Source organism: Girardinichthys multiradiatus, chromosome 23 (genome assembly GCF_021462225.1).
Source record: "Girardinichthys multiradiatus isolate DD_20200921_A chromosome 23, DD_fGirMul_XY1, whole genome shotgun sequence".
NCBI classification, from domain to species: domain Eukaryota; kingdom Metazoa; phylum Chordata; class Actinopteri; order Cyprinodontiformes; family Goodeidae; genus Girardinichthys; species Girardinichthys multiradiatus.
Window position 1 is genome coordinate 27603374 of NC_061815.1, and position 25247 is coordinate 27628620.

The 25247-nt window shown below is 37.7% G+C and overlaps 3 protein-coding genes across 3 annotated transcripts; 1 reads left to right on the top strand and 2 right to left on the bottom strand.

Annotated features, from left to right (window-relative positions):
• Positions 1–5698: 5698 nt before the first annotated feature.
• On the bottom strand, positions 5699–7489 carry LOC124860678 (endonuclease domain-containing 1 protein-like). The gene is made up of 2 exons (XM_047354180.1): positions 6962–7489; positions 5699–6418 (listed from the first exon to the last, which is right to left on the bottom strand). The coding sequence occupies exons 1-2, from the start codon at positions 7262–7264 to the stop codon at positions 5810–5812; spliced, it is 912 nt and encodes a 303-aa protein (XP_047210136.1). The 5' UTR covers positions 7265–7489; the 3' UTR covers positions 5699–5809.
• Positions 7490–10131: 2642 nt separating this feature from the next.
• Positions 10132–11329, bottom strand: LOC124860683 (endonuclease domain-containing 1 protein-like). Its single transcript, XM_047354188.1, has 2 exons — positions 11271–11329; positions 10132–10851 (listed from the first exon to the last, which is right to left on the bottom strand). The coding sequence occupies exon 2, from the start codon at positions 10822–10824 to the stop codon at positions 10243–10245; it is 582 nt and encodes a 193-aa protein (XP_047210144.1). The 5' UTR covers positions 10825–10851; positions 11271–11329; the 3' UTR covers positions 10132–10242.
• A 4386-nt stretch (positions 11330–15715) lies between these two features.
• LOC124860672 (zinc-binding protein A33-like) lies at positions 15716–24865 on the top strand. The gene is made up of 6 exons (XM_047354170.1): positions 15716–16649; positions 17075–17170; positions 21141–21374; positions 21527–21549; positions 21965–22080; positions 22815–24865. Exons 1-6 carry the CDS (start codon positions 16131–16133, stop codon positions 23378–23380), a joined length of 1554 nt encoding a protein of 517 aa, XP_047210126.1. The 5' UTR covers positions 15716–16130; the 3' UTR covers positions 23381–24865.
• Positions 24866–25247: the final 382 nt, after the last annotated feature.

A 25247-nucleotide genomic window follows, 5' to 3' on the forward strand; every position in this document is an offset into this window, starting at 1 on the left:
GTTAATACATCTAAAAAACAAAAAAAGACATGCATCCTTTTATATTTTAAAGGTATAATCAACTTAATGTTGACCTATCACATGAAATCCTAATAAATGAACCGTGTAACCTGACAGAATTGTAAGTTCATTTTGCTTTACAGCAGGACCTATTTGTTGAATATATGAGCCAGTCTAAATCAGTTCAAAATAGAAAAGACCTAAAAAGTAAATTAAAAGATTGTGCTACATCGATGGAACGAGAAAAACCTTCAGCTTCTGCGTCAACATACTGGAAAAGCAGCTGAAAGAGGTAAGACGAATATGAGATTAACAGAAAAAAAAAAGATCTTCAGTATACTGTTTCCAAGTTACAAATTGACTAGCAATGATGTGTTTGTTTTTGAATCATGAGAGACTCCATTTTAGAAAAAAGGAATGATAATTTTAGTTACCTGTAGCTTTTCTAAAACATTTACTTTTTCATCTTAGAGCTGTCTTTATCTTTGAAAAGCGACCTTCTGGTGGGCGGATTCAATGTGGCATCTTTGGATGTATCTGTAAACAGGTTTATATGACATTTTATTGAACTATGCTTAAAATACATATGTTTTTATTTAATTTTTATTTATTTTTTCTACCCTGCTGCTGCTGCTGCTTGACAGCTGTGTCTTCCACAGAGCTCTCAGTCGAATCTGTAAACAGTTTTTATCTGAGGTTTAAAATACATTCACTCTCAAAGAAAAAATAGCTGGTTTTTAGGACTTACTTACTTTCATCAAACTTTTTGACAGGTGCCGGTAACTTATCCGGTGTGTCTTCAGGGGAAATGATGATAATTGGCGGAGGAGTATTCAAAGAATCAGTTTTAATTTCTGTGTTAGAAGAAAGTTCAGATGTTGTTGGGGGTTTTTCTTGTTTGGAAATAATTCGCCTTCTCAATTTTGACTGTCGATTCCAGCCACTGAACCCTCCAACTTGATCATTCGGGTTTACCTCTCTCATCAAATCTATAAATTGAAACATTGTCAAGGGTTAACTATAATATATATATATATATATATATATATATTTTATTGCATTTAACATTTACTTACCATAATCTGATTGTGTCAAGATGAAATCATCAAGGTCATCAGCGGGGGATTCTATGACAAAGAAACAAATATATATATATATAAACAATATATATAAACAAAATTAGAGAACATTCACATGCATTTAATGATTTCTTAAAAATGAATACTTACTTACTTACGTTTAAAGATGTCATTGTGCTTTTGTGAATTATCAGAAGTAGAAGCCACAATTTCCAGGTTTCCTGAAATATTTACCGACATTTTTTCTTGTCAGTACTGGTATTTTCAATGTAACAAGTGTTATGGTTCAAAGACATTCGGCATTTGAAGACCCTGACACTGAGGTTAGCCAATGAAACAGCCCCCGAACAACATTTTACACACAGTATTTATACCAGAACATGACAGTGTTATCTCAACTGCAAAGACTATGTTTTTAAGACCAAAACCTTTCTTGAGTTCAAAGGTGATATGGTTATCTAAGGAACAGACCTAACTGCCCCTAACAGATGGATATAGTATAACTGTAACTCCCCTGAAAAACCTTTTACTCTAAGATGAAAAAGTAAATGTTTTAGAAAAGCTACAGGTAACTAAAATTATCATTCCTTTTTTCTAAAATGGAGTCTCTCATGATTCAAAAACAAACACATCATTGCTAGTCAATTTGTAACTTGGAAACAGTATACTGAAGTTCTTTTTTTTTTTTCTGTTAATCTCATATTCGTCTTACCTCTTTCAGCTGCTTTTCCAGTATGTTGACGCAGAAGCTGAAGGTTTTTCTCGTTCCATCGATGTAGCACAATCTTTTAATTTACTTTTTAGGTCTTTTCTATTTTGAACTGATTTAGACTGGCTCATATATTCAACAAATAGGTCCTGCTGTAAAGCAAAATGAACTTACAATTCTGTCAGGTTACACAGTTCATTTATTAGGATTTCATGTGATAGGTCAACATTAAGTTGATTATACCTTTAAAATATAAAAGGATGCATGTCTTTTTTTGTTTTTTAGATGTATTAACGCCTGAAAAAACATACAGATTATTAATAACACCCTTAAACACACCCCTGTGTTTTAATTGACTCATTTAAGGTATCGCCCCTAATGACGACAACCAATCAGCATCCACGGTTACGCCCCCTTGGACACACCACCTGCTTGACCACTGACCTCCTGCCCACATGGCAATCACATCGCGCCAACCGGAAATCCCGCCCTCACCGGAAGTCCCGCCCACCTGTCAAAACGTTTGATGAAAGGGTGTTTTTAAATTCTGTGTCACTGTTTAATCGACCGTTTTTGCCGAAATGTGGGGAACTTTTAACCTTATCTTGACTGACAAATCACGTTTGCACGCAATGAACACAAAACGCTTTCTCTTTATCTATGTGAATATTTATTAATCTTCACCTACTCAACATGCAAAGTTCTACATAACAAGGGTAACACATCTAACTAAGCAAAATAAAGCAAACAGCAGTGGTGTGTATTGAATCAACCAGCATTTATGGCAAAAAGAAGGAATGAGAATATGACGAAGGGGTGTGGTGGTGAGTGGAGGTGGGTTCACTCCGACTGTAACTCAGTTATGCTCAATCATAAAACACCCAACTCCTTAGCACACAAAGAGTTATAAAACCTTTGGCGGCAAGCTAGTGAAACAGTGAGGTTGGAGACAAAGGAAAATGGGGATTTCACCATGAGGTTATTTTAACAGTCCAGTCTTACCGCGCACTTCTCAGGTGTTCACTACTTCACAAAACACGCACAGAGCTAGGAGCGCAGCCGCTTCAGACATCAGCACAGCACATCAAAGTTCCAATAAGCAAGGTTACATGCACATATCATTCAGAACACATTAGATTCTAACTAGCAATTCTCATCGCTCTACAACCTCTGACCCTGCCCAGGCCATCTAATAAAGAAATAAAAGTGAAGGATAGGCTTTACTTTAAAGTCGTCTTCGTTCTTAGCGGGGGTGGGGGGGGGGGGGTCGAGCGAGGAAAGGTGGAAAGGGGTTAATTGTGCGTCCACAATTAACTTCAGGAAAAGAGGTCAGTCTTCGTCTTCTGGCCTTCTTGGCGAAAAGGAAAAATATGATCTGACCATCAAAGTCGACTTGGGATGAAGCACGGGAGCGGTTCAACTCCTCGAGACTCCGTGTTCTTAGTTACGTGTTAAGCTCACGTCTTCGATCGGCAAAGTGAAATTTCTGGCCTTCTTAGTCCAGAAACCTCAGTTAGGAATTGTTCGTTATTCAACGAGAGATAATAACTGAAGGGACCCTTCTGCAGAAGTGATGCGCTTCAATTGCTGATCCGGTCTCCAGCTGAAGGCGGGGTGTTCAAAACGGAGGTCTTCCTATAAAGCGTCTTCCGACGTCAGACTCAGGACGCCCCGTCATATCAGTCGCAATGCTCGATGGGATATGTAGGAGCGGGCTGTCCTGGATACAAAATGGCCGATGCCATTGGAGAGGCACAGTGTCGTCCAACAACGTGCAGATAGTCCAATGCTTAGCAACAAGTGGTCCAACATGCCTGTTCTACATGTCTAAAAGGAGCTCACAGTAAGTTCTTAAAATTTAACGTATGGGAAAACCAGCATTGCACAAAATCATAAAAAAAATCAACAGGTTTGAAACAATAAGACGTTCATCATTTGTATTGTGCATTTTATCATTTTGATGCATATTAAAAGGAACTGATATATTCACATCAAAAAGCCAAAGAAGAAGAAAATAAAAAAAATTCCTGTGCTATCTCTATGTATACACTGATTAGGCATAACATTTGGACCAGGGACGAGTAAGAATATTTAGTAAAATATACAGGTAAGTAGTTTTGAGCTCATAGAGGTTTTGAGCTGCCTGGACAACTTTGCAGCTTGACTCAGTGTGACTTAGCTGCTATAAAGCCTGCAGAGGGCGCTGCCGAAGACGTAGCGTCAGACCAGCTGCCCCATCAGTCAGAGCCACTTCTGTCCACAATAGATGAGTCTTCATATCAGAAGATGACCAGGATGAGGCCCTTGGTCCACTAGGTGGTGCCAGCTGATAGGGCTGCCTTTTCCCTTGTGACCACTGTGGCAATCCTTTCAAATAAAACTATTTCAGTCCATCCATCTAAGCAATATTTCTGTGTTCCTCTGAATCGGATTTACACGTTTTTTCTTGCAGTGGTTAAACTGTGCTGTAATCTAATGCCACCACTTGATGGCACTGCTGGACTGTTAATGTAGAGGTGCCTGGTAAGGTAGACTGGGCTTGATAGTCCTACTTTCCACTCCACTGATTGTTTGCTATTCAAACATGCTAACCATTCCTCAATGAAATCAAAGCTAAAGCCTTAAAATTGGTACCCTGTTCATTTTTGTAATTAATCATATCAAATAGTAATTATACCCATCAAAGACACTGACACTTTGTGACAAAGAAAGAAAGAAAGAAAGAAAAGTTACTGCAATTTAGAAAGGATAAACATTTATTCATAGTTTGCACTATGTAGCTTAATTTGCCACTTAGTAAGATACTGAAATTGCAAAATGACCAGCTATTTCATGTGTTCCTGATTGGTATTAATATTTGTTGTACTTTGAAGTAGTGCTCTTTCACAGCTAATTACTTCCAGATACTTTCAGCTAGAAACTCCATTCAAAGTTTAAACGAGTCACAAGACATTAAGCTATCTTCAAATCATTCAGTTTTTTGATATTTCTCATGGTTTTTCTAAAATGGCGATTTAAGTTTTATGCAACTTTTCACAAGATTTAAATTTTACAAAGTAATCCAATGTCAGAATTCTCCAATTGTCACAGTGTGACTCAGTTGTTTAAAATTCACTGATTTTTCACATACAAATTGCTGTTGTTCTTCCAAATTTCACTCTACAGAAATAATTTATGCATCAAAATGTAGCTCTATCTTTCTGCTTTCAGGAAATATAAGTGTCATTGTCATAGGTTTTATGGTTTTCTTTAAAACACTCCCTGAACGCAGGCATGTTACACCTCCTGACCCATTGGGATCAATACAAAATATAAGAAAGGGAGGACAGCGAATTTCAGTGAAAAGGGTCGTTTTCTAGTCGGCCAATCTCCTAAATGGCAGTATGTAGAGACATGAGCCTTGTCAGTTTTTTACTTCAATGGGTTCTCTCACTCACTGTTCAAGAATTATTTTGGATACTAGATATTGCTAAATGTCTCATTCTGTCTTTCTGCCTGTCTTCTCTCTATCTGTGCCTCTCTGTCTTTTTGCTTCCTCTATATGTATTTTTATGTTGGCCATCAACTGTTCAACTGTTCACTGCCCTTAATCTTTCCCCATAAATGCGGACGTCTTTAAAACAAGGATTTTGAGACATTTCCATTTGTCAAAAATGACCTGAACCAGACTTATGTAAATAAAACATCTTAAAGTCTTCCAGAAAAGTTGTCAAAAAATTCCAAGTCATCCAATTATTACAACAAAATGTCTCAAAATCTAATTTTACTCTATTTTCCGTTCTCTTTTCATGCTAATTCCCTTCCTAATTATTTTTAATGTAACACTGACACAAAAAAACAGCTAATTTATTTTGACTGCAACATTTTTGAAGTTCACTGCTTCAATGATCAGATTTTCAAGAAAATACTGCTAGGTTTATAAAGTTTATTACTAAAACTCCAAATGATTACAAAGTGGTGTGAATATGAACTGACTCAACAGTAAATAATAAAACCAGCTCTTTTATTAAGGCAACTTCCTTTATTTCTTACAGTTGCCATCAAACAGACGGACTGACGCTTTCAGCCTCTTGGCCAGGATACCCTCCAAGGTCTCCAAGGGCATCTGCCTCACATCATAGCCTCCCACTAATGGCTTCGCTTTGGCATTAACAGGCACAATCTCCTGTCCACTGCTGGGATCATTTCTTCCCACGGCAGCATATGTAGGAAAGAACGGTTCCATATCCTCAGGAAGGTTAGATATGTATGAGGGGCAGCAGTAAGCAGACCACATGTACTCAGGAACAGACACTCTGTTATTGATCCAGTGTGTCTTGGACTCGTAAGGCATGACACCAGTGATTACGTACATTGACCCTTTGCAGAAGGCCTTGAATCTTTCCAACACCTCATTCTCCAGTTTGCACCAGGGGCCACAGTTGGATCCAACCTGCTGAGGGACGATGTTTGTCAGAGTAAAGGTGGCTTCTCTGTCTTCCTTCGTGCTCTGGTGAGAACTAGGATTGAGATGTCCTTTGGAGAAGCTTGAGCCCCTGTAGTCCTGGAGGACTGCTTGGCTTTCAATCACATTTTGATCAACAGTATCACTAAAAAGCTTCATTTCTCGACTGGCAGTGGAACTAGCCAGCTGAAAAAAGAACGCCAACGAATTAATTATTAAATCAATCAATCAACTGATTCATTTTACAAGCTACAACAAATTATGCAATACTCTCTTAGACTACAGAGATAATTGTATATTTGCACCTTAAATTGTTCAAAGGGTTCATACAGAATCCTTGGATACATTAATTAATTATATTTTAATTAAAAGCTGAGGATGAATCATCTAACATGTAAAATACTGTCGTAAATGTATTCTGTGTATGAGGCATTTGGGTGTAGAAGCAGAGGTGGGTAGAGAAGCCAAAAATTGTTCTCAAGTAGGACTAGGACTACTTCAACATGTTTTTACTCAAGGAGAAGTAAAATGTTGTCATCAAAAAATTACTCATGTAATTGTAAAACATTATTTGGTATAGAGGATACCAATGTACTGAGTACTTGAGTAGTACTTTTTTCTCTTTTTAATCATAAAATAGAAATAATATTTTAAGAAGCAATTAGCTCAGTACTGCTGTTCTGAAAGAGATAGGTGTGTGTTGACCACTGTCTGACTTATTTTACCTACCTGTGGTTCATACATCCACTTTGCTTCAGGCCGCTTTCCGTCTGCAAGACTCAGAATGTAGGCGGAGAACAAAGGGCTCCGATTCTGACCGTGGTACAGGGTGGCAAAACGATATCTGTTCTTGTAGAGCTGGCATATATGCTTGTGCCCCTCTGAGATACCTGTCGGAGTGGTTTTATTGTAAAAGAAGACAAGGCAATTGGAGAAATCATTGCTGACCTCTCCGTCGACCAGACCACCAAACCAGGCCAGGAAGAAGAGCAGGGCTGCTGAGGAGAACAGTAGAGGGTTCCTGTGAGACATCCTGTGGAATAAATTGGTTCAATGAGAGGAATCTGCTGAAGAGAGATGGAAGATCTACTGATAAGTTTCTTCTCAAAAAGTTCAGCTTTAAAATAATCGTTTGTTGTTTTTGCCTCAGACAGAGGCTTTATATACTGACAGCTGAAACCTTGCAAGTGACGTTTTGAACAACACCCTCTTTTTGCACAACTTCCCCTAACTAAACGGCAGAGCTCATGGAAAGTCCTATGTTTATATTTTTTGCTCAGTTTTCGAAACGTGTGATCATAGTAGCAGAAACTGATGTTAATTTCCTTGTAGCCATTAGATAATTTCTTGGTATAACCTAAGAAAGTGTTTTGTCTGGTCATGTCGGTCTGCAGAAACAGCACAAACTAACAATCTTGAGATCAAAATTAAATAAAATTATTGTTAAAGCTATAGGAACTGATTGATTTCTTTCTGACTTCTAAAGAGGTTGTTGTCTTGTTTTAGTCCATTTTACATGAAGGTTGTAATAGCTGTAATATTCAGAGCTTTCAATTTATATATATAGAGAGAGAACCGCACTAGACATCAGAATATCTGTGTGTGCAATATCACAATCACAAATGACTGCTTGATTGCCATATTTGGTAGTATGTAATATATCTAAAGTGCCGTGCATTCACGATCTGCATGTCTATAAGATATGCAGCCAATTGGATGGTCTGTAATGACTCTTAAAGCCTACATCTGGTGTATTTCCTTATCGGCTGAGATGGTAAAGCTAACAGAGGGGTGGGGACTTCGTGTAAGAGTAAAGAAAGAAAACTACCTGTAGAATGAGGATTAGTCATACCCGACGAGTCTTTATCACAGTTTTCAGTCATGGTATTACAATTAAATACTGTCCTGAAATCATTCAGCTCTACTTGAGAAATTTCAAAAAGGTAACGGGTTGCAAACTGTCGCTTTGATTACGAACTTCTCTAAAGTCTTTGTGGAAATCTACACATGGGTTTGTTGGTAGGAATTTATTAAAGAGGGTTTGATAATTGTGGCAATGCTATAAAACGTTCACACGTTATGATCCTGCTGCAGATCTTTGGTCACAAACTCTTTCTACATTCTTTCTGCTACTTGAACCGTTATTTTTTTCTTAATATTCTTCTCATTCAGTTTCAGGTATTAACGTTTATACATTTTTATATACTTAATGTTTTCTAAAAAATATTTTTCTTGTAGGAAATTAATAACAAAAGCTTTCCCCATTTTCCAACAACTTATTCTCTTGAAACATCACTGGATCCACATACTTTCAGCTAGAAAAATCCTTCAAAGGTCAAACGGGTAGAAAAACATTTTGCTGTTATTAAAAATTTCTGGTTTTTTGCCTTAAACTGGTTTCATAGAATCCCAGATTAAGGTTTATATAGCGTTGTGTTAAATATTGTTTTTAACTGCCTAATGTTCATCTGAACACCTAAAATCCCCGTTTTTTTCTGCCAGACAAATTCCTCTGGCTGCCACACCTTTGACAATAAATGGCTTTGGTTTTCAAATGGCTTTAGTTTTTAAATGTTTCTGCTATTTCATTACATTTCAGCAAATTGTCTGCAATTTAACTTCTTTCACTCAGTTTTCAGCTGAAGAATTCAGCTTACACCATTCACACTGCATTTTCACAGGAAATGCTAGATTTTCTAGTTTTAACTGTTAATTCCTGTTATTTGTTGTGTGAACAGTGTGAATCGCTGCTTAACTCTTCTTTTATGTTGGAAGATTTGTACAGAAATTATGATTGTTTAGTTTAAGAAGGCTCTTTATTCTTATGATTTATCAGTAAAAGACATTTTCATTTATTTAGTTTGGTGAACTTTCATAGTAGTGGTTTGAATACCTTTCACATTTATCTTGAGTTTTTTATAAACTATTAACAGAATTGTCATCTTACCTTAAAGTTGCATTTGGGTGGTTCCTATGCAGACTGAGCAGGAACTAGTGTGCATGCCGGGGTGTTCTAGGAAGAGGGCTGTTCGCACCCCAGCCAATCTTCGCGTCTTTGAGTGCCAGATGTGGACATGTGTGCTGTATCAGTATCTGAATAGAACCAGTTTTAATCAGTAGAACTTGTATTTGTGAAACTCTGCGTGGTCACACTCACAATGCTGTAACATGAGTGTTTTTTTTCCCCTTTCTTTAATAAAAGGCTGTGCAAACAGGGCAGCGCCTCTGAGTAAGAAGGAAGTCAATGTGTAGTGGCGAACTGTCTCTCCCTGGCCAGCCAAAGATAACTTTGACTCACTTGTGTCTTCATTGCGTACCATCTCTGAGTTTATCAGTGTGTCTAACTCTTAAATTTTACATTCAAATTAGTTGAATTTTCATTGAGTATATAAGCCTAATTCACAACAAATGCTGTCTCAAGGCACTTTACAAAAAAAGTCAATTCAATGCTGTCATACAAACTGATTCTAAGTTCATTACATACTAAATCAATCCTACATGTGGGTGGGTGGTTGAGAGCAAGTGGAAAAACCTTAGCTAACTTTAATTGGGTCAGTACATGGAGTCTTCAATTGTGTGCCCATCTTGTCAACTATAATGGCAAAAAGGCCAACATGCTAAAGTGGTATAGTTGTTAAAACAAAGAACTATTAATTTATTGAAGAAAAAGATTGATATTTAAGCCCAGTTGCCATAAACATGCCAAGTCATCCAATTATTACAACAAAATGTCTCAAAATCTAATTTTTGCTCTATTTTCCATTCTCTTTTCATGCTAATTCCCTTCCTAATTATTTTTAATGTAACACTGACACAGAATAAAAAAACAGTTAATTTATTTTGACTGCAACATTTTTGAAGTTCACTGCTTCAATGATCAGATTTTCAAGAAAAAACTGCTAGGTTTATAAAGTTTATTACTAAAACTCCAAATGATTACAAAGTGGTGTGAATATGAACTGACTCAACAGTAAATAATAAAACCAGCTCTTTTATTAAGGCAACTTCCTTTATTTCTTACAGTTGCCATCAAACAGACTGACTGACGCTTTCAGCCTCTTGGCCAGGATACCCTCCAAGGTCTCCAAGGGCATCTGCCTCACATCATAGCCTCGCACTGATGGCTTCACTTTGGCATTAACAGGCACAATCTCCTGTCCACTGCTGGGATCATTTCTTCCCACGGCAGCATATGTAGGAAAGATCGGTTTCATATCCTTATGAAGCTTAGATACGTATGAGGGGCAGCAGTAAGCAGACCACATGTACTCAGGAACAGACACTCTGTTATTGATCCAGTGTGTCTCGGACTCGTAAGGCATGACACCAGTGATTACGTACATTGGCCCTTTGCAGAAGGTCTTGAATCTTTTCAACACCTCATTCTCCAGTTCGCTCCAGGGGCCACAGTTGGATCCATCCCGCTGAGGGACGATGTTTGTCAGAGTAAAGGTGGCTTCTCTGTCTTCCTTCGTGCTCTGGTGAGAACTAGGATTGAGGTGTCCTTTGGAGAAGCTTGAGTCCTTGTAGTCCTGAAGAACCGCTTGGCTTTCAATCACATTCTGATCAACAGGATCACTAAAAAGTTTCATTTCGCGACTGGCAGTGGAACTAGCCAGCTGAAAAAAGAACGCCAACAAATGAATTATTAAATCAATCACTCAACTGATTCATTTTACAAGCTACAACAAATTATGCAATACTCTCTTAGACTACAGAGATAATTGTATATTTGCACCTTAAATTGTTCAAAGGGTTCATACAGAATCCTTGGATACATTAATTAATTATATTTTAATTAAAAGCTGAGGATGAATTATCTAACAAGATGGCGCCGCAGATGGTCGCCTCGGCGTGTTGGTGCACATTGTTTTGTTTTGTTTTTTGCTTTAAAACGGTCTTCTGTGATGGTACCCGGAGCTCTCTCACCAGAGAAGAACTCATGAACATCAGGGCTACTACACCAGAGGAGTTATTTCCAACATTTCTACCTACTGCTCTGGAATATTTGGACATTCTGGTCAAAGGTTCCGCTCACCTTTGTTCACGCGGTGAAACGCCGGAAGAGAGGGAAACGGGCTGGGGTGCTGGTACGACTTCGCCAGCGTGGACTACGAACACCGTTACCTGGAATATTTCTCTCTAACGTGCGCTCACTTCCCAACAAAATGGAGGAACTACAACTGTTGTTGGGGAAAAACAGGAACTTTTATTCATCGACAGTTTTGTGCTTCACGGAAACGTGGCTGTGTGGATTAATACCGGACTCTGCGCTGCAGCTGGCAGGATTCCAGCTCTACAGAGCGGACAGAGAGTAAAGAAAGAAAATTACCTGTAGAATGAGGATTAATCATACCCGACGAGTCTTAAAAAAGGTAACAGGTTGCAAACTGTCGCTTTGATTACGAACTTCTCTAAAGTCTTTGTGGAAATCTACACATGGGTTTGTTGGTAGGAATTTATTAAAGAGGGTTTGATAATTGTGGCAATGCTATAAAACGTTCACACGTTATGATCCTGCTGCAGATCTTTGGTCACAAACTCTTTCTACATTCTTTCTGCTACTTGAACCATTATTTTTTTCTTAATATTCTTCTCATTCAGTTTCAGGTATTAACGTTTATACATTTTTATATATTTAACTTTTTCTAAAAAATATTTTTCTTGTAGGAAATTAATAACAAAAGCTTTCCATGTTTTCCAACAACTTGTTTTGAACTTTTTCAGCAGGTTTAGGATGATTTTAACCATTCAATGCTTGTTCTCGTTTTTACAATGAAATCTGGATTTCTGCTTCATTGTAGTTTTTTTTAGCTGATCTGATCTCATCGGTTCTTCACAGGAAATGCAATTTTTGTTGTTATCAATGGTTTCATCATGAGTCATGACACAATGACACATTTCATTGGCTGTTTTTGTTTCTCTTTCTGTATTTCACTGGTTTCTGTGTAATTATGAACCTTCTTTCACAGAAACTAAGTCGGTTTAGTTAACCAGAAAACTGTCACGATGTGGTTTTGGATCGGACCAAAGTACAGACAAGAGCTCGGCAGGATCATCTTTGTAATTCAAAGATTTATTTACAAGGTCAAAAAAACGTAGCAAAAACACTGCAGGAAACAAACCAGAGCCTAGATACAAAGCTTACAAAAATCACTGCAGGTTTCCCAAGGCAAGGCAAGGTAATGCAAGAAACAAAGCATAATCATGGACGAGAACGAGGTGTGACGAACACAAGGAACCAGCAACAAACAATGGCACAAAACCAACTAATATACTGAGGGATAACAAAGGGCAGGTAATCAGAGAAAACAGGGAACAGGTGTGACAAGGAGGCAGGAACAGGTGAAACACATACAAAGGCTGAGGATGGGCAAAGTAACTAATAAACAATAAACAGAAACACAGACCAAGAAAACCTATAGACAAAGATAAATAATCAAATGGGGAATAAGAAAACTAGAATAATAACGACTAAAGTAAACAGAGAAACTAGAGGGAACATAGGAACAATAATAACAACCTGAGAACAAACAAAGAACCCATAAAGAAAACCTGAATACAAAAGTAAATAAACCTAACCACACTGACTGAATTAACTGGAAAGGAAACAGAAAAATAAACTAGTAAACAAGAAGAGGGCAAAAGGAACAAATAATAAAACACAATTAAACATAAAGATACTAAAGAGAAATAAAACTACAGAATCCAGGGAAGACCAAGAACTATAATAATTACAATAATAATAATAATAATAATAATCCATACCAAGTAATAAGAAAACAACCATAAAAGAACTTAAGAAGTAAACACTAGGAGGCAGAAGAGGGAGAAAAGAAAACATGATACAAAAACCAAAATAGAAAAATCTAAGCAAAAGGTAAACAAACACAAAGCCACAAACAAAGTCCAAAAATGTCACTCCGTGACAAAAACGTTTGCGTTTACAGATTTCAGTTAAGCGGCTGTGGCAACATTTACTTTGAATCTGTGAGAAGGTGAACCCTAAATTTATATTTGCTTTAATTTGTCACAGACTTAGCTTTAGGGCAGCGGTAGTCAGTTGGAAGAGCACAGTTTGGGTTAAGGTTATATTAGAATAGTTTAAAGTTGTTGATTCAATTCCAGGTCCCTAAAGCACATGTCAAAGAGGTTTTGGGCAAGACACTGAACGCCAGGTTACCAACCAACCTACATTTTAGTGTATAAATGCGTGAGCAGAAAGATGAAAATTTCTAATAGTGTAAATGTGCTTTGATTGGTCAGTGTGATGAGAAAAGAGTTGTATAGCTTTAAACAATCTGCCAAAAAGGAAAAGGTATATTATATTTTTAGATTGCAAACAAATCTACACATGTATTATGTACACATATCTTTAAGATAAATTTGTAACTATGATGTTCATTTCTAATAGTCCTGTTTAAACTAACTTGTTTGAAAAACATGAAATTGAATTTAGGAGCATATTGGGTACATAATACTGCATTTATGTGAATACCGCATCTCTGATATTCATGTTGTTATAAATTAGATCTTTTTAGCTTGATCTTTTTCATTATTTTCTTATTTATTAGGCAGCAAGTGTGTCTTTGATTTGAAGCGTGGCATTTGTATTTAGTTTGCACTGTTCATAATTTAGCTATTATATTCAAAACCTCGCCACTTTCCAGTCTATATTTCGCCATTATAGTTTACAAAATAAAAACATAAAAAGCCGTTTTACCTTACATCAGAAAACATTAATTGTGCAATTATGTTTTTGCATTAATTTGATGCTTTTGCTTTCAAAATTGGACAACTGTTCACTGTTTTAGAAAAAAATGTCACATTTTTACAATCCATTATCTCTAAATAAAAATATACTTTTTATTTCTGCCTTAAACTGCTAAATGTATACCGAAATGTGAAACTTTTGTTTGATGGTTTAATAATTTTTCCATAACATCCCTGAATCACCAGCCGTCATTGAAAAGTTCTGCATTGATTTCTTTTTCTGGTCATTTTTTATATGACAAGTTCTTATATTTGTTTCTTCTCTACTCCTCTATATCAGATCTTCTGGTCTGTTACTGGGTCGTTTTCATTCAATATGTATGTAAGATCTAACCTATACATTATTTACGGGGTCTTGAAACGTCTTTAAAAAACTTTACCAGTTTTTAGCATTATGAAATCCTCTGGGAACATTGTTTTGGGTTTGTTTTCTATGCTTACAGAACCTAATAACACCTTATCTCGTTTTTAATAATGTAATCTACCCAGTTTGAAACATTTATTTGAAGTGTTGTATTCTATAACATTTGGCTGATGTTTGCAGCAAATTGGATTAATTATTGTATGATGGCTCAAACGGGGCTCTCTTGAAAATAAAAACTTGTCTGTCAACGGGGCTGACCCGTATTAATAAAGGTTATGAATGAATGAATAAAATGAATCAACACTTTCCGTTACTGTTTACAAAAATGTTTTAACCTAATTTATCCTTTTGAAAAGGATAAGGACATTTGAAGTATTGCAACTATTATAGCCTTTTAGGTCCAGCGTTGACATTCTGTTCAGATTATTAATTGCGACGCAAGACAAAAACCAAAACCGTTTGGAAAAAATAAAGAGCTGGTTGTAGGGTGCATCATCGCCATCTAGTGGGTTATCCGTGGAAACACACTTAACACCATTACGATGCAGTAACAGGATCAAGGTTCAAGGATCAAGTCATTATGTTTTACCTAGTCATAAATGATGATATAGAAATGGTAAATAGATTTGACAGAGTTTTTAACATAGATGAAATAAACCAACCTCTTACAGGCTTACAGCTACTTTCCTCCATCTTCTTCACTTTACAGTATTGGTCATCCTGACTCAGGGGCTTTTCACAGCTCAGGTCGGAAATCTGTGAAAGGGACAGCTATCTGTTTTGGGCTAGACAAATCTAGCCTTTATGGAAGAGTGGTAGAAGAAGGCCATTACAGGAAGAAAATTCATTTTAAAACCAGCTTGAAGTTTGACACTATCGGGGACATAGTGAACCTGTGGAGGAAGGTGATCTGGTCAGATGAGAATGTTTTTTTTACTTTTGGCCGATATGCAAAACATGTAAAAGACATGAGATTGGGGCTTAGGTTATTCTTCCAGCAGGAAAATAACCCCAAATATACACCAGCGCTACAGCATATTCATGAATAGGAATGGTCCAGTCAAAGTCCAAACCTAAACCAAATAAAAATTATGTTGCAAGACTTGAAAACAGATGTTCACTGACGCTCCACATCGATGTGAATGAGCCCGAGTTTTTTTTTTTTTCTTTTCTTTTTTTGAAAAAAAGAAAGTACTAAGATTTCAGTGTCTAGATGTAAGAAGCTGGTAGAGGGATACTGCAAATCGCAGAGAAACCTGGTTCTACACCGCGTTGACTCGGGTGGGGCTTAATACGAACTCACGTCACTCTGTATCTATATTCTTTCCACGTCATAAGTTGGTCAATCACACAAATCAGCTGAAACCTGTTTAAAATACTTTTAAGTTTGTGATGGTTGTGATGCAAAAAAATATTTAAAAAAAAAGTTAAAGGACTGAGAATACCTTTACAAAGCACTGTATACCACTAGCTTTTAATTTTTGTCTGTCTCTTTGTATTTGTTCTTTTTTTTATTCTTAGAAATCTTCTCAAAGCGCTGGGGGCTAAAGTCGTGCGCCTCTTGGTTGATCCTCTCCATTGCGCAGCAGTTCTGAGCCTGTTGCAGCACGCCTTCCGTCCTCCTTCTGAAAACATTGGCTCTGCCTTCAGCTTCAGGCCACTCCTTTTCTCAGCATAAACGGAAGAGTAGTCTAGTCTTCACTTGCCACACTGTTGCCATCGGACTGTTTCTCTCCGGGAAAATTATGAGCGTCGCGGAGAATGGCGGAGTCCAGCGCGCTTGAAGAGCTGCAGTCGGAGCTCACCTGCCCGGTGTGTCTGGAGCTGTTCCGCGATCCGGTGATCCTCGAGTGCGGGCACCACTTCTGCCAGGTGTGCATCATCCAGTGCTGGGAAGCGAAGGCGGACGAGCTTTCCAGCTGTCCAAAGTGTAGGAAATCGTGCGCCCGCAAAGTTCGCCCTAACTCGCTGCTGTGCAACGTAGTGGACAGTGTGCGCAGAGCCCGCAACGTGGACGCGGCCGCGGGAACGCCTGGGTGGGACCCCGAGGGCCCCCTGGAAATGTTCGAGGAACGAGAGCTCGGCTCCAGCATGAGCAGCGTGGCCTCCTCCATCGGGCAATGGCCTCACCTCGTTGTGGACATGTGTGAGGAGCATGAGGAGAAGCTGAAGCTGTACTGTGAAGACGACCAGCTGCCTATCTGCCTGGTGTGCGGGATGTCCCGGGACCACAAGACCCACAATGTCATCCCGATCACAGAGGCCTTTGAAAACTACAGGGTAGGTCTTTTGTATTCTTTTCTGCATGAAGACCCGCTTCTTCTCCAGATTAAACCATTTCTTATAAACTCTCATAAAATGGCACCCTGGGGCTTTTTGAGCTTCAGACAGGAAGTACTTTACTGGCAGGCTCTGTGCAAGCAGGGTTTTCACAGAGCAATCATGGCATGCCAGCGTTGTTTTGAAAGCACACTCCCTATTTGCCCCGGCAGCCTTTTGCTACTTTATCTTTTCCTGGAATTTAACAGACCTCTGGGAACTTTTCCAACTCGCCTACAATCATTTTTGGGTTTTGGGAGCCATCATATGACTCTGATTCAAGTTTGGATGCTGTCTGAGCAAAGCACAGATTAGAATAACTGTAAATAATCCAGTTTGCCATCCTGGCTTCTTAACAATACTTCTTTTTATTTCTGTCCAAACAGGACAAGCTGGCTGTGGCTTTGGAGAGAGTTCAGCTGCAAACAGAGATGGCCACACTCTTCCAGAAACAGACCAATGAGAAGATCCTCCTCATTAAGGTACTAAAGCTGTTCTCTTGTATTAACCTTACATCCAGATTTCCTGGTCAAAGCTTATTCTAGGGAGCTTGGGAAGGTCCACCTGCTTTCCTGCACCTTCAGCTGTCAGACAGACAAGACTGAGGGATGACTAATGATGACGGGTGGTGGCACAACAGGTTATTACTTGGCTTTGTTTGAACGTGATGATTGTCATGCAGAGGTTCAACCTTTAATTCGGCAACTGGAATACAGCTTGTCCTGTTTATGTTCCTCACACCCACTCTGTTATGTGTTTTAAACTGAGATATGACAGCAGTGTGTTTTGCTGCATGGGGTCGTTTCTGCAGCAGCAGATATTTTCACATGTAGGCTACTACAAACAGCGTTTCCCCCCCTGCATCTGCTGTCTGTTTGGTCCACTTTATGTGCACATTCACAGATTTTCACTTCTTCGTTTCTGTCACTAGGGCAGGATGTAGATGAGCAAACTGGAGCGGAAGTTAGTGGTTATTTCTGCCTCGTGCTGCATGTTTCTCTTTCTGTGTGTTTTTTTTGGAAAGTGAGAGACAGTGACAGACTCACTGGAATGATAAAAAATTAATGTAATGTTTGGGTTTCACAGAGTTTAGCTGTTAGCTTTAACAACCTGTTATTTTTAATCATCCTATGTTTGTACAGCAGGTCTAGTGGGAGAAGCCTGAACTAGACTATCATATTGGCTATATTAGCTACAGATTTTATGGAAAAGAAGTTTTAGTTTTATACATTTTAGACAAACATCTGCTGGACCAGCATGTAACCTTTCGAAAAACATCTGTTCACCTGCAACCACTGCTGGGGTTGCTATGAATAAAACTATGTTAAGATAAATCATTGATCTCAATACTAAAGAGAACTGAACCCAGTATAGTGCCCTGTGGGACACCAGGTGATAAATATAGGATATACAATTTTCAAATTAACATTTTAACAACTTACGACTTAAGTAAAAGATAAGTCTGCATAAATGTTTTTGAAAAACGGAAGGTAAGTCATTTGTTTAGGATCATTATTGTTGATTGGGTCAAATGCTCTCTGCAGGTCAAGGAACACAGGCCTGAAAATCCCACCTTTATCCATAGAAACTTAGATTGCAGGAATAAGTTTATATAATCATTTTTAACAGTCTGGTTTTAGTGTGGTTGGATACAACTCTACTTGCTTTTTAGGCTTTTCTATTAGTAATGGTTAAGTGGAACTGTTAATATTTTTAGTACCGGCTTGCTTGCGGTTCCAACCGTGCCAAGTTGTGCTGAAAAACCAACATAAGAAGATTTTCAATCACTGATTGATTAGGGGAAGGTGTCACCAGTCACAGCATACATATTATAATAACTAACTAATAACCTCAATCAAATAATTTTATGCTGGGCTTATGACCATTATAGCAAGCTAGCATTAGGTAGCGTTAGCTTATCTTCAAACGTCCTTTAGCTTGTACTGCTCCATGGCTTACTTCTCTCTCCTGTACTTATCCAGAGTTTCGTCTTGCTGTCCACAGCCTGTTCTGGTTCTTGTTTCACTCTGAGCCTGACAAAAGCAATAGACCAAGTAGCAAGTCCTCCATTGTTGTGTTTGTGTCAGTACAAATCACATCACGTTACTTTATTGGACTGTAGGGCCGCCTTGCTATTGACTCGATTGTAATGGAAAACAAACCAAACCGTGTAGAGTAGAACTGACCTGAAACGAGCCACGCTGAGTAGGTACTAATAGAAAAGGGACGTATGTTTACAATAATTCAGGTCCTATTAGTCAAACAACTGAGCAAGCAGAATTTGATGCCTAGATTTAGTCTTGTTTGCTGTGACATTGTGTTTTTTTTCCTCTTTGGTCACATGAAAACATCTTTAGTTTGCCAACAATTTATTTCTGTAACTTAGCTAAAAATTAACTGCTTTACTATTTTTAATCCAGATCGCATACAGGTTTTAAGATTCAGTTATCTGTTTTAATCATTTATAACTTTGTTAAAATGCTACACTGGTTGTTGGTTCTGTTCTTAGTATGTACTTGTTTAAAAGCTTATTTGGAATTATTGTTCCTGAAACGTTTAAAAACTACCACTTTAAAACTAACAAATTGAAACAAGAGAATCCATTCTGCTTGATCATAAAAACTTAGCTTATTTGCTAAACTTTAGCAGAAGCTTGAAGGACTTGGACCCATTTGACTGGAATGTTTAACTAGTGCCGTGGTTTGCTTCTACTTGGGTGTGTTTGTAGGCCTTGGACATTGCCCGCATCTGAACAACAACTAATCTGGTGCTCTTTTAATAGGAATGCAGATGTGAGTTAGTTCCAGATGGATGATAAGTTGTCTTTGTGAAAACGTGTCTTTGTTTTTTTTTGGGGGTTTTTTTTATTTTCAGATGCATGAAGCAATATTTATGACTGTCCAGTAAAATAAGGTCAAGTGTCACATTTAGACCAAAAGCCTTAAAACTCAATACATGAAGAAAGTTTTACTACATTCTTAAAGCTAATGTTTAGGTTTTTGGCAGAAACTGACAAACGTAGAATAACACTGAACCTTTGCTTCCAAAAACCCAACTATTTTCTGCTGGTGAAAACTAAAACTGAGATAATGATGAGGAAATGCAGCTTTCCAGAATGTGCATGTTTACCACTTGTTCATAAAGGCCCGGCTAAATAAAGTGTAATGATACATGCTTTGCTGGCAGTGTGATAATAAATGTCTTACTAGCATATTTCTTTAGATAAATTAAAACAGGTGGTGTATTATTTTTGAGAAATACTGGCTAATTGTAAGTTATTACCAACACACCTACACAGTCTTGAAAAGTTTGGAATTTGTTTTTTGTTATTTCCAAATCTTGATAAGTCTAGAAGAAAAAAAAAATGAGAATGGACAAAAAAAGTTTCCAGGCATTAGTTTTTTGCCATTATCTAAATGATAAAAGCCTAAATACATTTGTTGAAAAATATTTATTTACATTGATATTTAGATGATTCCTTTTATTTTAGTTTGCCGCATCAGTGCCCGAGTTTCTGTACAACCCTTTGTTCGTGTTGATCTTTGCGTTTGTAACAAATAAGCACAGCTCATTTAAAATCCAAAAAGGGGTATTTCAATGTTTTTTGGTCCCTAGATCATTTTATTTCTGGATTTTTATAAAGGCAAATAATATATTTGACCAGTTAAATGGTCTCTGCTATAACTGCCCACACCAGATGTTCATTTTTGGTGGTGGAGATGCTAAAAATCATGGAAATTGTAATGATGGAAAGGGAAGAAAAGAGTCAGGGAAATGTGGGTTAATCCTAATCAATATTGTTCTAACAATATTCTGCAATGTTATTGGAATTACAAATTTTCCTGATATACAGTGAAATGAAAGTATTACTGATTACAAATCAGAATTTAAGGAATTTGTGTTTAATCCAGGATAATCCAGCCCAGATGTTTTGGAATACAAAACTAATCTAAGTTTATCCAGGCTTCAAAAAACTGTGAAACTGCCCTTTATTTAATTGAAAAATTGAAAACCAGCTTCAACTCTGTTGTTCTATGATTGTTTGTTTTTTAAAAAGGATACCAAAACCCAAGTAGGTAAATGCTTTCAATTTAGTTGTCAATATCAGGATGAATGATTTAAGTTAATTAAGTCTGTATTTTGAAATGGACAATTGGTAGGAAGCCTACATTTTCTAAATGCCTACACCAACAACATTTAACACAAAGTTTGAGTCTTATTTTTACAGCACAATCCACACAAAACAGCTTTTCTTTGAGGGTAAAAATAGTGTTTTCTTGATCTTTCTGGACAGTTCTGGCTTAAGCAAAATGCTTTTTGCTTTTGTTTAACCCAAAAGTGTATCACAACATTGTGATAAATGAGTTGTTCGTTGGTCCAGAAACCCTATTGGTTTTCCCTGTGGACATTAAGTCCTTGCTCCCAGTGATGGCAGTCTTTAATGTGGTTTAGGGGCAAGCAGGAGACCTGGAGGAGCTGGTTACTACCGAGTTTGGCCGTCTGAGGGAGTTCCTGCTCGAAGAAGAGGAGAGCATCAAGGAGAGGCTGCAAAAGGAGAAAGAAGAGAAGCTCAATCAGCTGGAGGAGGCTCTCACCAAGGCCACAGAGCAAATCAGCCAACTGGAAAGCACAGTGGAAAAACTTCGCCTTAAGCTCAAAGAGGAGGGAAACCCAGAACAACTCAAGGTGAGCAGATGCAGGACAGAAGAGAAGAGGAAAGTCAGATACTGATGAATACCGAAGAACATAGACAAGTTTAATTAAGTTGAGTGTCAGAGATTGTATCTGTCTTCAGGTTTCAACAGTGTTTTGTAACAACTGGTTCTGCTCTATTTCAGGGAATCAAAGATTTCATCGGAGGGTAGGTATTCTTCCGTCCTAATTGAGACATTTCGACATCTCAAATTTCTGACATTACAGGTCATATCTTCTTTACCTCCATGTGACCGTTCTCCTGATGAATGTCACAAGCTGAAGGCGTAATGTTTTGTAATCACTCGTAAGTTAAGCTGTAACAGGATGTTGGGGCATGATTGTGTTTTTGTGAGTCATCACTGTCACAGATGAGTAGCCAGCAGGCAAAGGAAGCTAATTTAAGGATCTTTACAAACATTTGTTGAGTCTAGGATGCATTTAAATCATTAATTTTACAGTTTTTTAAATTTCTTAAAGATTTCTTAGCAACAAACTAGAAGTCAACGATGTTTCTTTTTTTTTTTTTTTACTAAAACGCAACTATACTAACCCTTTATTACTATTTCCCTTTTCCCCTCTAGGGCTGAGAGTTTGTTTGAGCGCCCCCCTGAGGTCAGTGTGGATCTGAAGTCAGGAGAATTTCTGGGGCCCCTGCAGTACAGAACCTTAAGGAAAATAAGCTCAATTTTACATCCAGGTATGAGCTCCATGTCTTCCCACAAGCAGGAGATTGGGATCAACATGAAAATTTAGTGGAGAATCTAATTTGAAATCAATTTATTTTTGTCTCTTTATTGTGCTCTGGAAACATATTCATACCTCCTGAATTATTTCAAATTTCAATCTTAAATCTCATGTGTTGTATTGGGATTTTATGTGATAGACCAGCAGAAGGGTTAATAGTGTTGTAAAGTTGAAGAAAAAGGAAACAAGGTAAAAAGAAATTCCCAGAAAACAACTCTGCGAATTGTGTTGTGTAAATGTATTCTGTCCATAGTGATCTATAATCCGAACTTTAAACATCTTGCAGAGCTGTTCAACCCATCATCCAAAAATGAAAAGAGTATGGGTCAACTCCAAAACATTCTACCAGAATGGCCCAGACAAAGTCGAGCTGTAGCAAGAAAATTATGTTTTTGTTCAGCTTTATTCCAGAGCATGTTGCTGGAGCTCTTCATCCAGCTCAGTCCATGGTGTGGTTACAAGTGGACTCAACTGAGTCATTGGCAGTTCATTGAAAATATTTCTGCTTAAGTCATAATTCTTCTCTATGCGGTGTCAGAAATGATGTTGCATATCATGTTTTTTTTTGTTTTTTTTAACATTACTGATTTTAAGATTTTTTTATGGTAATAACTGGCTCTGAGTTTCTTCCTGGAATAAATTTGTATTCATATTGATCCTTTTCAAAATTTCCCTTTGTCCTCCCAGCTGTCTCAGTGGTGACTCTTGACCCAAACACAGCCTACCCCTGCCTATGGGTGTCTCCCTGTCACACCAGCGTCAAGGTGGGAAAAATCCAAGACAACCTTCCCAACAATCCAGAGCGCTTCACACGCTACAACATCGTGCTTGGCTCTGAAGCATATTTCTCAGGCAGACATTACTGGGAGGTGCAGGTGGGCTGCAAGAAAGCCTGGGGTCTGGGCATAGCCAGAGCCTCCGTCAATAGGAAGGAGGAGATCAGCCTTTGCCCGGATGATGGATTCTGGACTCTGGTGCGGAGGTACAAAAGCGACGGCACCAGCGAATACGAAGCATGCACTGATGCAGACGACACCTTAATATATCCGTCCAAACCCCCCAAGAGGGTGGGGGTCTATCTGGACTATGGACGTGGGGAGGTGTCGTTTTATGATGCTACAGAGATGAGCCACCTCTTCACCTTCTACAATGCAAACTTTAAGGAACCTGTGTTCCCTTACTTTAATCCCTGGCCAATCATCAATGGACAGAACCGAGAGCCACTTACCATCGTAACACCACACTGGGGATAGATGCCTCTTTGTTTTTGCTCCATCTATACATTAAACTACAACAGGAGATTCCAGCTATAGACTGTTATGGAATCATCTCCTGACCATTCATGTCTGCCTGACAAAGACCTCCTGTCTGAGTAACACAGAGCGTATTGATGAGAAACTTAACTCCTGAATGACTGAAGACGAAACAAGAAATGAACATCATAAATGGCACTTTACAACCTAACAGACTCAATGCAAAGATCTAACCTAGTCATTGAGGTGTTTGTCTAAGAAATATGATCTGTGTAGCTAAAACCTGATCTGTCCTATTCCTGTATTCTACAGATTCATGGTTGTTTGACTATTTTAGCATAGCATCAGTTTAGACGGGGTAAAACATCAGCTGATATTAGCAACTCTTAATGCAAACCTACATTAGCAGATAGTTTGACATACAAAATGGAGATATCCAATTCAGGGCACATCTTGTAAGTTCTTTTTAGCCTGCCCGTCTTTGCTGCCTTTTCTACATGCTTTTTTTGTAACAAACCAGCACCCAAGTTCATGCTGTTTCTGACTTTGTTATTACAATATCTGGTGTGTGTAATGTACATTTTTCCTGTTTAGGATCCCACGTGGGTCCTGCCTCACGTGGAAAAACACTCAGGTGTCCAATAACAGAGTGGAATCATAAACTTCACCTACACATGCAAATTAATGAAACACACAGCTGATACAATTTATTTATTTAAATAAATCCCCTAAGTCAATCCCTAACAGGATTGACTTACTTATTTTGAGTCGGTTTTACATAACTGGGTCATCATGGCTGAAAAATGCCCCAAAACAAATACACTGCCCCCTCTATTTAGAATAAAGTTTAATAAAATCTGCAACTTCTTTTTTATAGATTCAGTTATTGGATTAAATTAGTCGTTCTGTTCATTTACAGACTGTAGAAAACGTGGACTAATTTTATTCATTCAGATTTTGCAAATGTATCGTATTTGTAGGCAAAAAATATATATTTCTTTTGTAAATCATTTTTTAAGATTTTATTATTGCCTTAAAATTCACTGTGCATTTCTAACACCCAAATATATAATATTTAGCAATATTTTGTTAATAAAATCCTGCTATTTTTATAAAAAGTGAAAGTTTTTTGTTTATTATGAAATATGCATGACATCAGTGAGACATTATGTTGCACAATTTTCACCACTTCACATTTGACCCACATTTCTCCCCGGATTAAGGTAAAAAAAAATGTAGGCTCTACATTATGATCCCAGATAAACTCTGCGTGTTTAATCGGTGTGAGTTCTATTAAACTTATATTTGAGCTTGTTGTTATTACTTATTCCACTAGAGGGCATTCAAAATTAACTCCATTTGTTGCAGCATTCTATTAAAATGAGATTTTTGTATTTGAGCTTTATTGACCAAAGAAAGCTTTTAGAATATACTTTATATCCTGATATGATGACATTATTCAATAAAAATGTCATTCAAGTGTGATTTATGTATAAAATAAGCTGCATTTTCTTCTACTACTTTTCTCCATAACAAATGTTAAAAGATATTACCACTTAGAAACTTAGCACTGTTTTTATCAGTGTTCATGAAGAACAGTGGTGGTAGTTTCATGGTTTTGCTGCTTTTGGAATAGATTGTTATGGAATGGAATCTATTAGTAATAATTTCTGAGTCTATTCTGAAGAAAGCACATTTGTGTAAGTTATATCCTAATAGAGACTTCAAGTTATGTCAAAACAATGACCCTGAACACATGAATCATCTCTGCCCTGACGGTATAATGATGATCTAAGTTTCTGTTTTAGACCTTAATCCAACAGGAAGGACCTGAAGCCAGTAGTTCAAAAGAGGAAACCCACCAAAA

Bases quoted from the DNA above. Each gene is read 5' to 3' on its own strand.
- LOC124860683 (XM_047354188.1), bottom strand. From the start codon at position 10,824: ATGAAACTTTTTAGTGATCCTGTTGATCAGAATGTGATTGAAAGCCAA.
- LOC124860678 (XM_047354180.1), bottom strand. From the start codon at position 7,264: ATGTCTCACAGGAACCCTCTACTGTTCTCCTCAGCAGCCCTGCTCTTC. The intron at 6,419-6,961 runs GTAGGTAAAATA...TTCTTTTTTCAG, and splicing joins AGTGGATGTATGAACCACAG to CTGGCTAGTTCCACTGCCAG.
- LOC124860672 (XM_047354170.1), top strand. From the start codon at position 16,131: ATGGCGGAGTCCAGCGCGCTTGAAGAGCTGCAGTCGGAGCTCACCTGC. The intron at 21,375-21,526 runs GTGAGCAGATGC...GCTCTATTTCAG, and splicing joins GAAACCCAGAACAACTCAAG to GGAATCAAAGATTTCATCGG. The intron at 21,550-21,964 runs GTAGGTATTCTT...TTTCCCCTCTAG, and splicing joins ATCAAAGATTTCATCGGAGG to GGCTGAGAGTTTGTTTGAGC.